The 13,884-nt window shown below is 40.6% G+C and overlaps 1 protein-coding gene across 3 annotated transcripts; it reads right to left on the bottom strand.

Annotated features, from left to right (window-relative positions):
* Positions 1–205: 205 nt before the first annotated feature.
* UEVLD (UEV and lactate/malate dehyrogenase domains) lies at positions 206–12,454 on the bottom strand. 3 transcript variants are annotated; one of them, XM_040558967.1, is made up of 12 exons: positions 12,317–12,453; positions 11,077–11,161; positions 10,450–10,512; positions 9,356–9,519; positions 8,203–8,338; positions 6,729–6,853; positions 6,020–6,125; positions 4,717–4,887; positions 3,587–3,760; positions 2,957–3,041; positions 2,188–2,311; positions 206–947 (listed from the first exon to the last, which is right to left on the bottom strand). In XM_040558967.1, exons 1-12 carry the CDS (start codon positions 12,356–12,358, stop codon positions 783–785), a joined length of 1,440 nt encoding a protein of 479 aa, XP_040414901.1. In that variant the 5' UTR covers positions 12,359–12,453; the 3' UTR covers positions 206–782. The 3 variants fall into 3 exon arrangements, with proteins under 3 accessions (XP_040414901.1, XP_040414902.1, XP_040414903.1); XM_040558968.1 differs by lacking the exon at positions 4,717–4,887 and having other exon boundaries at positions 12,317–12,454; XM_040558969.1 differs by lacking the exons at positions 206–947; positions 2,188–2,311; positions 2,957–3,041; positions 3,587–3,760 and adding an exon at positions 3,767–4,582 and having other exon boundaries at positions 12,317–12,454.
* Between the last annotated feature and the right edge of the window lie 1,430 nt (positions 12,455–13,884).

Raw genomic sequence — 13,884 nt, 5'->3', positions numbered from 1 at the left:
TCACCTCCCCCCCCCCCCCCCCCCCCCGTCCCCGTCCGTCCCCGTCCCCCCCCCCGCTGCCATCTGAACCCTGTGGTGCCCCGGCTGCCCCGGAGGGGCGCCCCTCGGTGCCCTGAGCGCCCTCACAAAATGTACCAGTCACGGCCAGAAAGCCTCAGGCATCATTAAACGTACAACAGAAATCCATATGTAATTCTTCAGCGTACTATTAAATCAGGCTTTTATCCCCCTTCTTCATAACCCACAAGGACGGAGTCCATTGACATTAGACATTAAGTACAAAAGATCAAGCTCCCAAAGCACAGCCCCTGTTGCCCCTACGAGCTGCCTTACAACCAACCATGTGCTACAGAAGTCCCTCAGGCAGCGCTTGGAATGAGGAGGAAGGATTCTCGTTGGAGTGTCCAAGGAGCTGGGTAAGCTCCTGTCCTAGACGGTGTCCTACTAAGGTGCGAAGTTAGGAATAGAACAAGAATCAGGCCATAATTAGCTGGGGAAAAAGGAAATACTACAGACAAATGTCACCTGAATTTACATAAAGCATTCTTGCACATTCATCTCCACATTTTGGTTACTCAAAGTGCACTTTTCAAGTCAGAAATTTGTACCGGGCAGTGCAGTGTTAAATAATGTAAACCAAATCCACATAAAGAAAGCACTGTGGTAGGCAAATTAAAAAAAAAATAATCTTGTCTTATATAGAAAACCGTATACACTGAGCAACCAGTTGTGCCCAGCAGATCTCCAGCTTCTGTGAGCAGACGCTGCGGCTTCCCTGGTGCTTACAGTTTGAGCTGCTGCTGAAGGTCATGAATTGATCCTGCACTGCTCTGCAGTTTCTCTTGCACTGATGGATCTTCTTCTAGTTTGACCATTTCAATCACTCCACTGATTCCAAGAATACATGGAAGACTTAAAAATACTTCACTGTTTATATTGCAACATCCCTGAAACAACATGCAAAGAACACTGTCAGTTATTTATTTCTGCTGATCTTTATCTGAAGCACGGAACCACAAAGTAACTTGATAATGTTAATTAAGCAAGGATATTTCATCACATGGCATGATTTTGTATAGCTCGAATTCCACTTTTTAGACCCCGTGCAATGCTTTACTGTACAGAAACTGTAAGATATTACACTGTGAATTAAAAAATATCTTGAATCATGCTACACTTGAAAGAGTTTCCCAATATAAATATATCAGACCTTTACGATGCAGGCCAAGCTGATACTACAAGATACAATTTAGCTGGGGAATTTCTTCGGGAAAACAAAAATCTCTCCTGGGAATATTTTTTGAGTATTGATCATGTATTCATTCTGTGAGAGACTTCACCAACGTTACATCATTGTAGCTCAAGTTTACACTATTGATTTTGTTTCTTTTTAGGATCTGTACATGAAATTTTACTTTCTGTAGTTACTCTAACTAGTAAGTTTAACTGTAGTTTGAGAGACTCCTCTACTTTTGCATTTAGTTCATAAAGAATTAAAAACTTCACTTGAAAACACAATGATGGAATGAGCTGTATATCTGTACTTGATTACAGTGAGCAGCCTTTTGTGCTCAACTTCCCTGCATTGAGAACGTGAACCATCCTTCCGAGTCCTGTAAGTAGAAGTGACCAATAAATGCTTCTACCTCTTTTTTACTCATTTGAAATGACTTAGAGCTTTAATGACGCCTCTTGGGTAAACTTCACACAAAGTCTAGTCTACAATTTTAAGTTAAATGGAGTTTAATGATTTCCTCAATGTAAAGAATCAAGGAGTAACAAAAACAGCTGTTTCAACGCTAGTCAAATAAAATAATGACAGAAAATTTACACTTTAGTAAATGATACTGAACTCTTTTGGTCCCCACAAAAATCTACATTCAACAATGAGCACTTAAATTGCGACACATTTCTCTTCGTTTGCTAAATCCAGCTGTTCAGCTGGGGAGCTGGTCAGCAACCTTGACTACATTTTCCATCTAAACATTTGTATTTTGGGGTAAAACAATCCACTTTTAATATTGGTTTCAGGTTAACACAACAACTGGTTTATGCTTCGCTTGGACTAGAACTGAAGGTGGTTGTTGGAAGAAAGTCATGAAAACAGTGCTACTTCTGAACAGAGGCTATGCAGTATAAATAACATCATTACAGTGCCAACCAAAAGATATTAAATAACCCATTTACCTTTGCCAGGGTGGATACAGAATGAACCTTTCTTTTATCTTTCAGTATACTGTCAGTCAAATCAGCAACCGAGAGCCCAACAGACCAAGATCTCTGACCTTTTCCCTTTAGGATTTCCATAGCTCTACATAAACCACAAAAAGGGGAGAAAATGATGTTTAGATTTTCATTATTTAAATTATTACTTTTTTTGGTTCATATGTAAAACCCTACAGACATGTAAGCGTATCATAAAAACATGACTCTTTTATTTGGGAAACAACAGAAGAGAATAAAGACATTCCTTCAAGAAATTATTAATATATATTTTACCCACAGTAGTAACAATACCTTTTTCTGTCAAAGAGTGGATAAATAAATCAGGTAAATTGATCCAAACTTCTACTTCACTTTGAAGTAAACTGCTTCTGCACAAACTCTGAGAAAAGTATGCCAGAAAGCTTGCCCTTTTTTTTTTTTTTTTTTTTTTAAATTGACATAATTGAACCGGCAGCTCTGATGTTCTCACGTATATTCTACAAAGCTTGTCTTGTCATTAGATACCATTGCAGACACAACATTATTAAAAACATCAGAAAATCAGCAGGTATATACTGTTACATAAAAATGAGTGACACACAGACCTACACATTCATAGAAACTCAGAAACTGTGTGGAAATTTTAGAGCAAACTTCCTCCTCTTCACGAAGAACAGAAGAAAAACAAAATCCCTGCAAACTTCAAGTATTTGAACATGAAGGAAAAACCTTAAGATTATAATGGCATTACCTGTTAGCCACTTTTTCCTTTGAATTATGAGCAGCCATTGTTTCAGTTTGATTTGCATGTGAGTTACAACTGGTCCATGACAGTACTAGATAGAAACAAATATAGCATTTAAATCTACATCTAAACGGTGACTAAAATACGGACCAGACAGAGTGGGGGAAAAGGGGGAAAAAAAAAAAAGAAAAAGCAAGGTTCCAAACTTTCCTTCCCCGTAACAAGACAAATGTAGTTGATGACCCACTAAGGGTCTCTAGACAGATGAAATAAAACCCTGAAGTAGCACTTGACCAGAGACACTTGCTTAAAAATGAATTAATAGGCAAGAATTTTTACATTAGCAGTAGCCTGCTACACATTATACCACACTTCCTTCCTCTTTCAATCTAATCTACATCGTTACACCAATCAAAAAGCATTCAAGGTTGTATTTTCTTTTACTGTGACAAACGTAAAATACTTTTGCAAACACCCCAGGTCTGCAGACTTGGTCACAGACCAGAATCTTATTCTTTTGAACTACATTATGAAAATTTTACTACCCTGCTCATGACTACCTTCAATACTTTTCTCAATTAGTTAAGTACTGCCAGAACATTAAATACTCACAGTCATGACACCGTATCACTTTACCTTTGTCTTCCCCTTGTTCACCAACAATCCAAGCATCTTTTCCCAGTGCCTGTGCTTGCAAAAGGTTTGCGAGTGTATACTGAAATCTCTCGGTATCCAGATTGCCACCTACTCCAATAACTCTACTTTTGGGAAACGCACTGAGCTTCCATGACACATACGTCATTACTTCAACTATATGTGAAAGAAAAATATGCTGACAATAAAGGATCAATCAAAACTCAGCCCAACTGCAAACTAGTAGTCAGTTACAAAACTCAGGATGGACTTGTTTTCTTTAGAAAAGGCAAAAGCACGCATGAACACTTCAGTAGCTCTGTTCAACCAAAACACCAGGTCAGATGGGGAAGAGGCAAAGAAGATTCACAGACCAAGTTAAGTTTTAAGAAAAGTCAAGGGAAACTTCAAAATGAGTCACTACGCTTCCCTATACCAAAGCCCTCATGTGCTTCTAAGTTTAATGCAGCCAGAGTTTCTTCCTCCCCATAAGGCAGGAAATCTTTTTTCCATTTCCACAGCTCTAAATGATAGGAAGGCTAAGAAGCACGTGATAAATAGAAAAATAGAAAAGGGCTAGCAATGTCTTCAGCCTGTTTGCAGGACAGACAAGGTCACACACACTTCTTGCCCTTTAAGGTGTGTTTTTGCTTTTCTTGTTTCACAATATTCCTTACCAAAGAGATTTGGATTTCCCCCCACAATACAGCTGCAATGTTCACTAGTGACACTACATTCCATCTATTAGTAGTCTGCGAATCTGATCACATGGCACACGACACACACACATCTATGCTTACTGCACAGGAGAAACGCACACATAAAACAGCTGACAAGACAGCAGCTAATGGATGCTAATCTTGTAGGTACAGTGACATTTAAGCTACATAGAGAAATATGCAGAAATACATACGTTTTAAACAAAACAAAGTACACTATTTTCTTTTACCTTGGTAACAGTTAAGAAAAACCCCCTCAAAGACAGTGTCCTGCTCAATGCTGAAAAGGAAAATATCTTTCAGAGTACCAAGAATTTCTGACTAAGTGGGTGCATTCTGCAGTAATGTACTTTTAAAACAGCTCAAACAGAAAGCCATTGCAGGGACAGAACATTAGGTGAAGTACCAACGCACCTGGATGGGAAGCAACAAGCAGAACAGAGTTCTGACTGTAGTGTGATACTGCTGGGATAATTCCCCTGAACAAGTCCACATTGCTCTGTATAACATCAAGGTAAGTCTGAGCACCGCCCAGAGAGTTAACCGTGAGCACCACAACTTTTGAATCAGCTGAAGCAGAAAAATCTGGAAATATAAACAAAATGTGTTTTAAAAATTTATGTTACTTTATCAAGTTTCAGCTGCAAACCAAAATGCTATCCTAAATGCTTAACTGCAGCATGCAGCTTAAGTTAGGGATTCTTCCCCTCATGTCTCACCCCCACCCCGCAACTGGAATGTGGGGCACTTCCACAGCACCTGTAAAACACAGCTCTCCCACAGAACCACTCTTCCTATTTCATAGTGGGCAACACAGAAGACAGACTGAAGTTTGCCCAAGGCTACAAAGCACAAACCGGACAACACATATACGGTTTTGATATATAAGCTTTCTAAACTTAATTTGCTTGGCAAGGGAAAAAAATCCACCCATGAAAAGGCTGCTTCATTTTTCTTCTGACTTGTAAAAGAAGGGCAGAGACTTTACTCCTTTATCCCTTATTTGTTCTTTTAGCTCAATGAAGGACGTGCAGACAGCCATAAGAAGAGTTCCAAAAGCCTACTTATGTTAGCCTACGATATTACCTGACTGTAATACTACTTCTGAAACCAGCTGTAGCCAAAGCAAAGGCCTAGCACACCTACAAAGCATAAGCTTACTAAACAATGTAATACCAGCCTGCCCCAAACCTAGACATAAGCACACTAACTAACAGGTTACAGTACCGAAGCATTATGTAACACTGTGACACTACTAATAGCATCATCAGCAACAACATACAAGCTTCCACTATCAGAGAGAAACATAAATATGTAACAGGCACACAAAAACACAAACAGAGATTTGTGGTACAGTTCAACAAGCAGGGCTCAGGAAAAAAAATGTGCTAGCAGCAAAATCTGCAAGGTAAGATCAAAGGATGTAGAACAGGCAATGTCAGGTGGAAACAGAATAATCAAGTAAGATGCTTGGTGAAACCAGAACACATCCCTGACCCCAGACAAAGATAAATCACCTCAGAAGCCTGATGTGAAAGCCTCCCCAATTTTGTCTTGTGGAGGGTCCAAGGAACATAAAAACATCACAGGCAAGCAAGGAAAAATGAGGATGAAAGATGTTGCTCAATTCAGTTCCATCTTCTACCGTGGAAGAGCTATCGAGCTACATCACCTCAACCTCTGCAACTAAAGCCATTCCAGCAATGAGACCTAGTACCTTTGCTAATCTCCACATTTGGCAGAGCAAAGATCTCCAAGTCCATGGTTCCACCTTTTGCTGCACCTTCAGAAAGATCCAGAAGAACCATCTTGTCTGCAACACCCTAAATGAATAACGCAGTTCAACAATAAAACACGACTTGTTCTTGCCAGCGGTGGGAACAAAAACAGCTCTTTCTCCAATACAAAACAGCATTTGTTGTACTGTGTGTAAAATACGCAATATGGGCAGACCTCACCAAAATTACTGACAAATCACAAGAAAAAGAGAATTAGTTTAATGAGTTGAATTGGAAAATAAGGCATTATGAAACAAATTAACAAAAACATCTCTAGAAAGTAATAAAGATTGTCTCTGAGCATATAGCTGCAATACAGTGCAGACCATCTATAAAACCCCTTTCCAGGTGACTAGGAGATCCCAATTCTAACAGGCCACAGCTTAGGCAACAACCTATTAACAAAGGATTTTCAAAGTAAGTGAATTCCTAATTCAACCCTTTGTATTTACAAAAGCTGACTGAGAAAACATAGCAGAAACTAATGCTTCTGTGCATCCATAAATTAACTGAAGGGAAGAGGCAAATGACATAAGCAGTGACACAACTATTGAAACTGCTGAGCTAGTTCTTAGTGTCTGACACACAGAACTAGGTTGGAAGCCTCTATATTAATCAGGTCTGTAGCTATTTACATTAATTACATACCTTTGCTGCAACCGCTAGCACACAGGCAATGCCAAGATCTCCAGCTCCAACCACAGTAATTTTGTTGAAACGCCCTTCATTTTTGTCTCCACCGGTTTTACTCTTTGATTTCGTGTCAGTTTCTCCTACAATTAAAAGGAAAACACAAACTGATGCGCTGGTCCATACTGCATCAATACAAGTATTGATGCTTCATAAAGGATCATGGCTGGAGTTAAACCAACTTACATAAGCTTCTTCAAAATAGTGGTCAAGTCTGACCATGGAAAATTCATCCCAACCCCAAAGGTGTAACGCACACATACTCCTCTCTCAATAGGAATGTTTTCTCACTAAATGGAACGTATGAGCATAATAATAAGCAGCAACTAGACACCAAGACCATAGAAACAATACTCCCTTTGCTACTGCTACAGGCATGAATATATACCAGAGTCAGAAAACCTGTAAAAGAGTTAAAATTTTGAAAAGACATTCAAAATCAAGTTTGATTAAAATATAACGACCTGAGGTCATTTAGCTAATGGTACTGGTAATGCAACAACTCCCATTCTGAGTATAACACACAGAGATTTGTAACAGAAACATTAAGATCAATCGATTGGAAACATGTATAGCATACACAAGTGTGCTCACAAACGTGTCTGTGTACACAATTACCAGACGAAACAGCAGAAAAGGGTTCAAAGGGAAGGATTTGCACTAGTTGCCACAGATGATCATCTGTGATTTCATTAAAAGAAGAAAGGATTGACCTGAAGATTATGTGTCAAGATGAAGAACAGCACTGGAGCCATAGAATACCCAGATAAGTAAATCATGAGAACTGTGAAATTCAGGAATTTTGCCCAAGACCTACAATAGGTGAGATAAAACAGTGAGGCAAAAGATGCCAAAGAGCATCCACTCCTGAAGGCTGTAAAAGACAAGACCAAAATCAGCTTGCCACCACTGAACGAGAAGAACACAAGAGACACAGTATGGCCTAAACACCAGCACTCCTTGTCCTCAGTGCTGCACACCAGTCGCTGTGGGCTGACAGGTCTCAGGGCTTGCGACTGCTGATGTGAGAGCGCGAGCAAGTGAGATCTGAGGGAACGTATGACTGTGATGGGGTAAAATCAACTTGTTTATTCTAAAATCATGTTTTCTTTTCACAAGATTTCACAATGAATTTTGTTGCAGTAATTTCCTACAAATAAGTAGTGCTAAGTGTGCAGCACTTTTCAGTGGGCTTAAATGCAAAGAACCCAAACGAACTGCTTATTCAAGTAAAGAGAGTCTGAGCTCTCTATTCCAAAAGAGGCACTTAAGAGAAAACACCAAACACTGCGGACATGCAAGCACCAAAAATTCAGATGTTAACGTTATGCAAGCAACTTTGTGATATAAAGCTATAACAATAAATTAATAAGTACAATAACTAATAAGTACAATGTGTTAGAACATCACCAATATATGAAAATATCCACACCTTCAGTAATCTTTGCAATGTAGGAGAGAAGTTCTGATTGCCTGGCTGCATCAGAAGATGACAATGTATACAGAGGGAGCTCTTCCTCAAATTTTGCAATCATTTCCTTGATTAATCCAACAATAGTTGATTTAGGCTGAAATACAGGAATATGACAAAACAGCTGACTAGCTTTGTCACATACCAGTATCAACTGTAAACTGAAGCAGTTTCATAAAGAGTCACAGCTATACAAAATCTGATAAAATTATAAATATTGACACCCTTAACATGCAAAGATTTAAGGTAAAGAAAAGCATCACTTTTTAAGAAGATACTTTTCAAACAGGAATGCGGCTTAAAAGGAATGTAACAAAAAGGAATTACAGAATTTAAATGACCAGTGCAACTAGTTTTTGAAAGCATCCATGGACATATGAAAGCCTTTGATCTAGCTACATCAAATAATATAAACAGGGCAAATCTTAGCTAGAGGAAAGACAGCTTCCTTCTTAGATGAGCTTAACTGAGCACAGCTTTGGTGATTCAGTTCTTCTTTGGGCAAGAAGACAGTAGAAGTTTGAGCAATAGAAACAATTCCCATGGGAATTCCTCTATTAATCATGGAAAATATATCCTATCCTTTTTCGAAAACTAGCTTTCATTAAATCACTTTTGCTGGCCTGACAGTCATACTTAAGTAAGTTATTTAATGGTGCATAAAATTATTTAGCAACAGCACTGGCTTTTGAATCTCTGTTCTAATGATTCGCATAGTTCTATTGAAAAAGACATCCCCAAAACATCAGAACTTCCACTGAACGTTCCAGGGATACTCAATTTGTCTACTATTATTATTCATTATTCACTCAACAAAGGGAAAAACATCAAAGAGTCAACACAGGCCTTACAATACTTTGTAACAAACTCAATCCCATTCTTATTCAGCCTGAAATAATCGTCTTTAGAATCAACTGCAATTTTCCTTATGATCACCTCATACTGGCTGAAAGCTGTAATTTCAAGAGGTGCTAACATTCTGCTTCTCTTTGCATAATCATTACACATTTAACAAACAACGCAGAAAACAAAAAGCCCCAAACCCTATCCACCTCCCTCCATATAACATCAGACACTATTCCCAGACACCTCCTTCCCCTGCTGCCCCTCTTACATGGCTCCAGTTTTGCAGGTAGGGCAAATAAATCCTGCCATGAGCATCAACATGCTTTCCCACTGAAATGCCCATGTTCGCAGTCGGCTTCAAGAAGCAAATGGGGGGAGCAAAGGGATGAGAATCCAAAATCCATAGACAAATAGGTATGTTATAGGAATTACCTGTTCAACACAAACCAAAAACCATTACCAACCTCTGCACTGAGAAGAAACAAAAAACAGCTGTGTGTGCATGCGATTCACATTTCATAATAACAAGGAAAAAAAGCCAGACAAATCACTTTCTAGTTTTGCACTCAAAAGCATTTATGTTACTTAGGCCACTTTACAAAAGCAGACTTGTCTGGATCAACTTGACATGCCACTGATTGAGTCTTGATTAACGTAAGCTTTTTTCTTCTTGTTGTTTTTTTTTCCCTTGGGTATTCTCTGTCAGCCAACGTGTCCAGTTTTCTAGGCAAATAAATCTGTCACACTATATGATTTTTTATTTATTTAATTGACTTATCTCATGATGTCTTATTTCAACATCTATGTGTGCATGAAGATACTTGTTTATGGAGCAGAAGCAGCTTCTGCCAATTTAGGCAAAATCTTTTACAGCCACCTTTATCGAAGCTACAGTTCAGAAACCAACACCAGCAATACCAGGATCCCAAAGGCATGACCACAGACTTGTATTCATTCACATTCTTGGGTATTTGATCCTATAGTGTGTGTACACTAGCCCTGAGAACACCCAAAATGAGAAAGGGTACCTCATCTCGTATATGCATGCTAACACAACTTAATCTAATAATTTAGAGGCATGGTTTTCATGTTTGATTTTAACATTCCACTTCATTTACAACACATTTAGGAGCAAACTTAACTCCTTTTGGCTGCTGGAAATGAGTATCAGCACTCTCGTTTTTTACCCCACTTCTCCCATCTGGCTGCCAGAGCAGAAAAGCCATCTTTACTACTTTAGCCACATGTTTTTCTAAGATTCTCCATGACCAATCAGTATGGTATGTTGTTGGGAGGCCGTACCCAGCACATTTTACAATTAGATTCATAACTAGTAAGGAAATTACATTCAATTACTCTTACCATATTTCACTGGAACAGTACCACTGAAATTCAGGAGGTCTTTCTGGGATCCATCCTTGAAGGCTGAAGTTAAAAATCAAAATGATTATGGCAATCACATCCACAACTACAAACATACACTGCTATTTTTATTTTAGAAATCAAATACGTTGCTCTATTCACCAATGTTACAAAAGTGTCGTCTGCCGCGTCCCCCCCATCCTCCTTTGTGATAATTCCTTAATGGAATCTTAATGAAGACTGCGCTGGTAAAACTAAGGATATCACTAGTCTGAAAATCACTTCTCCTCTGAAATTCTGGTGTCATAAGAACACCCGGACTTTCTGAAGGAACCTAGAAACTAGACTTCACAAGCTAAAGACATAAAATTTCCTTAAATAGAATCACAGGATATGGGAAAATGCTGTTACACATAAAGAAATTTAAAAAATAAACCTTCTACAATTATTGACACATTAAAATTAGGTTTTTATATGCATGCTTTCTTCAGAAATAGTCACATAGCAAGAGGAATTTTGCTGCAAGTCAGAATAGAGGTAGGAATGCACCTGGAAGACTTTCACATTATACACAATCTGAATCTACAGCAAGTAAGAATCATTCAAAGTAACTGTATCACTTCTTACTGTATGTGTTCATGGAGAACGTGAAGTTAGGGTAGGTCTTGTTAACAGTCTTCAGTTCTTCTATGGTCAGGTCCCTGAACTTATACTGAAAAGCAGGGAGAGAAAAAAAAAAAATCTGAAAAAATTTTCCTTTCAAAGGCCATTTCTTTCATTACCAGAGACAGGGAGACGGAACCAAGAGAAAGTGGAAACACAAGAAGGGGCAGATAACAATTACTTGTAGCATTATAAATAGCTTTGGCATGAGATAAATGCTTTAAACAGCTGATACCAAAAAAAGCTTTGAAAGTATCACGGGTCTGCTGTTGCAACACTAGAAGTCAATTTCTGACCTCATTCTGCGTATACCATTCCTCCCCCTTCTTGTCTGTGTAAGCAGAGACAGCCGCTACAGGGGGCTGAGCCAGTCCTGAGCACCCTAGGAGGCTCACTGCGCTGTGATACTTGCCACAAGGCCGCAGCTAAAACCTACCTGCTCTTCAGTAAGACCCCCCACCAGAACCATAGCTAGAGCTGCTTACACAGCACCATTATTTTCCCCCTTGCATGTGAAAATGCAAAGCTGCGGACAAGAAACGCCCTTTAGTCAGCTTCTTGCTGTTCGGTCTGATGGGACGCTGCAAAGCCAAGCGGCTGAAAAATCAAAGGTGCCCAAGCGAGGAGCAGCCACACAGCTTGAATGTAACACGTTGTTGTAAGCGTTGACACACCTGGCTGTGAACCAAAGCCATCCCTCCCCAGCTGACCCCATATTCATAATACAAAAGATATATTCCTATTAAATACGTTGTTTTCCTATTAAATACGTATTCCTATTAAATAGGTCGTAAAGTCCTTCTGAGGTCTATCAGATAGGGAATTTCTCACGTTGTGAGCCTGGCGTTAGGTACGCATAGCTCAGTTTCTCATGTGGAGATTAAAAAGTTTTTACCTCAGGGGTATGCTACGAAAACAAATCCCTGCCTGAAGAGCCCTGAGATAGCAGGCAGGGGCTATCAGACAAGCCCCCAGGACACTGACGGCCCTTTCCGAAGTCCTACTGCGCGCCCCCCACGCTTCGTCCCCAGCCCGACGAACAACCGAGCTACCTGCAGCACAGCCTTACGGCAGCCAGGTAAACAAACCCCGCTCCCCCGGCAGCGACCCCAGCCCTGCGGGGCCGGCCGAGCCCCGCCACCCCAGTCCCCTGTCACGCTGCCCTCCCGCCCCGCGTCTCCCTCGGAGCGGCGGCCCCGCGCACCCTGCCCAGCTGCTTCCTCAGCGCCTCCGCCGCGAACGCCATGGCGCCAGCTGCCGCCTCCCAGCCGCCCCAGCGCCGCCCGGCCCGGCCCGGCCCCGCGTGAGGGCAGGCGGCGGCCTCGCCTGAGGGCCGCTGCGGGGCGCCGCTGACTTCTTGAAGCTGAGTTGTGGCACCTCGCCGTGAATCACCACTGCTCAAGTACGTACTGACTTCTGGATTGCCTGTATGCATGCGTATCTCTCTCGCTAAATAATATTTTTGAAGCGTTACTGCCGCAGCACCCACCCAGTTGCTCCTAGATGCAGACCAGTAAGCGAGGGACGGGGAAGGGGGCGTAGGACACCACCTCGCAGCAGCCGCGTGTTGGTGTTTTCTTAGAGCAATTTTTGCCTTCCCAGACTGATTTTTACTTTTCACAGACAAATTGCTGTTTTTCCGGGTGGTAAGGAAGGTAAGTTTTGTGCTTATTAAGAGTATCTCAGCATGTCTGAGTTACCCAGCTGCACCTCAAGAGCAGACATCTTCTGTCTGGTTTTTCAGCACATTTCTTTCTCTGTCAATATTTTTCCCATTACAACTGGGCTGCCTTTTTGGCTGCTCCCGTCAGTGAAACACTGAGACATGTGACAAGTCATACCTGTAGGGTAGGATGTCTAACTCTTTGAAGAGGAGTTATGGTGAGGACTGCCTTTCCTCCTTCCTGGCAGTCTCCCTTTGGTCAGTCCTGCCCTTTCTTGAAGCCTGTATTTGTGCAGAAGCTGCCAACCTGCAGGAGAGCGATTGAAGGGCAAAATGCACAAAATGGCAGCAGCAAGCAAATCCCCAAGCCCTACAAAAATGCTATGGTAAAGGGCCTCTGTAAAAAGCGAGAGGTATCCTTGGCCACTTGGGTTTGTGGCAGGAGGAATCGTGACCTGAGAACTCTGGACTGGGACGTATACAACAGCTACCTTTACTACAGCCTCCTACAGACTTGAAGGCTGTGTACTTTTTTGAAGGGTGGAATATGGTGAATCCCAAGATGAGCTGTTAGAATGATCTGCATGAACATTCTCCTAAACCCTTTTAAAAGACAGCTTGAAAATCACTGTTTGATTCACAAAGGTGCTAGCAGAGGCTAATGGTTAAGAATAAGATACTTGTAAATTTTTTATCTCAAAAATTTCATTTTTTAATTTCTCTATATTTCACAGTAAAGACAACCAGGCAAATCTGAAAGATATGTAGTATTAGACACTTGGTAACACTTTTTAAAATCTGTGTGTGCAATATAGCCAAAATAATTGTAGAAACTGGAACAGTAACAATGTACTATTGGTAGTGACACACCACTGTCATCTCAAGGCTGAGTAGTATACCATTGCCTTGAGGCTTACAGGTCATTATCCCTGACTAAGCATGCACCCAAACTACAGGGCCAGATTTCTTGATATTCACTGTTTGAACTCTTCTTTAAATTCAGAACAGTGCCTATGCCTTCTGACTCAAAATCTGCTCTAAACATTATACGCAAGGAATAACTCCATATTGAATTACATATCCTACTGCCAGCTAATCTTGAGGTGATT

This window comes from Cygnus olor, chromosome 5 (genome assembly GCF_009769625.2).
Source record: "Cygnus olor isolate bCygOlo1 chromosome 5, bCygOlo1.pri.v2, whole genome shotgun sequence".
NCBI classification, from domain to species: Eukaryota; Metazoa; Chordata; class Aves; order Anseriformes; family Anatidae; genus Cygnus; species Cygnus olor.
Note: the sequence above shows the minus strand (reverse complement) of the source record. Positions and strands in the feature narration are given on the sequence as shown.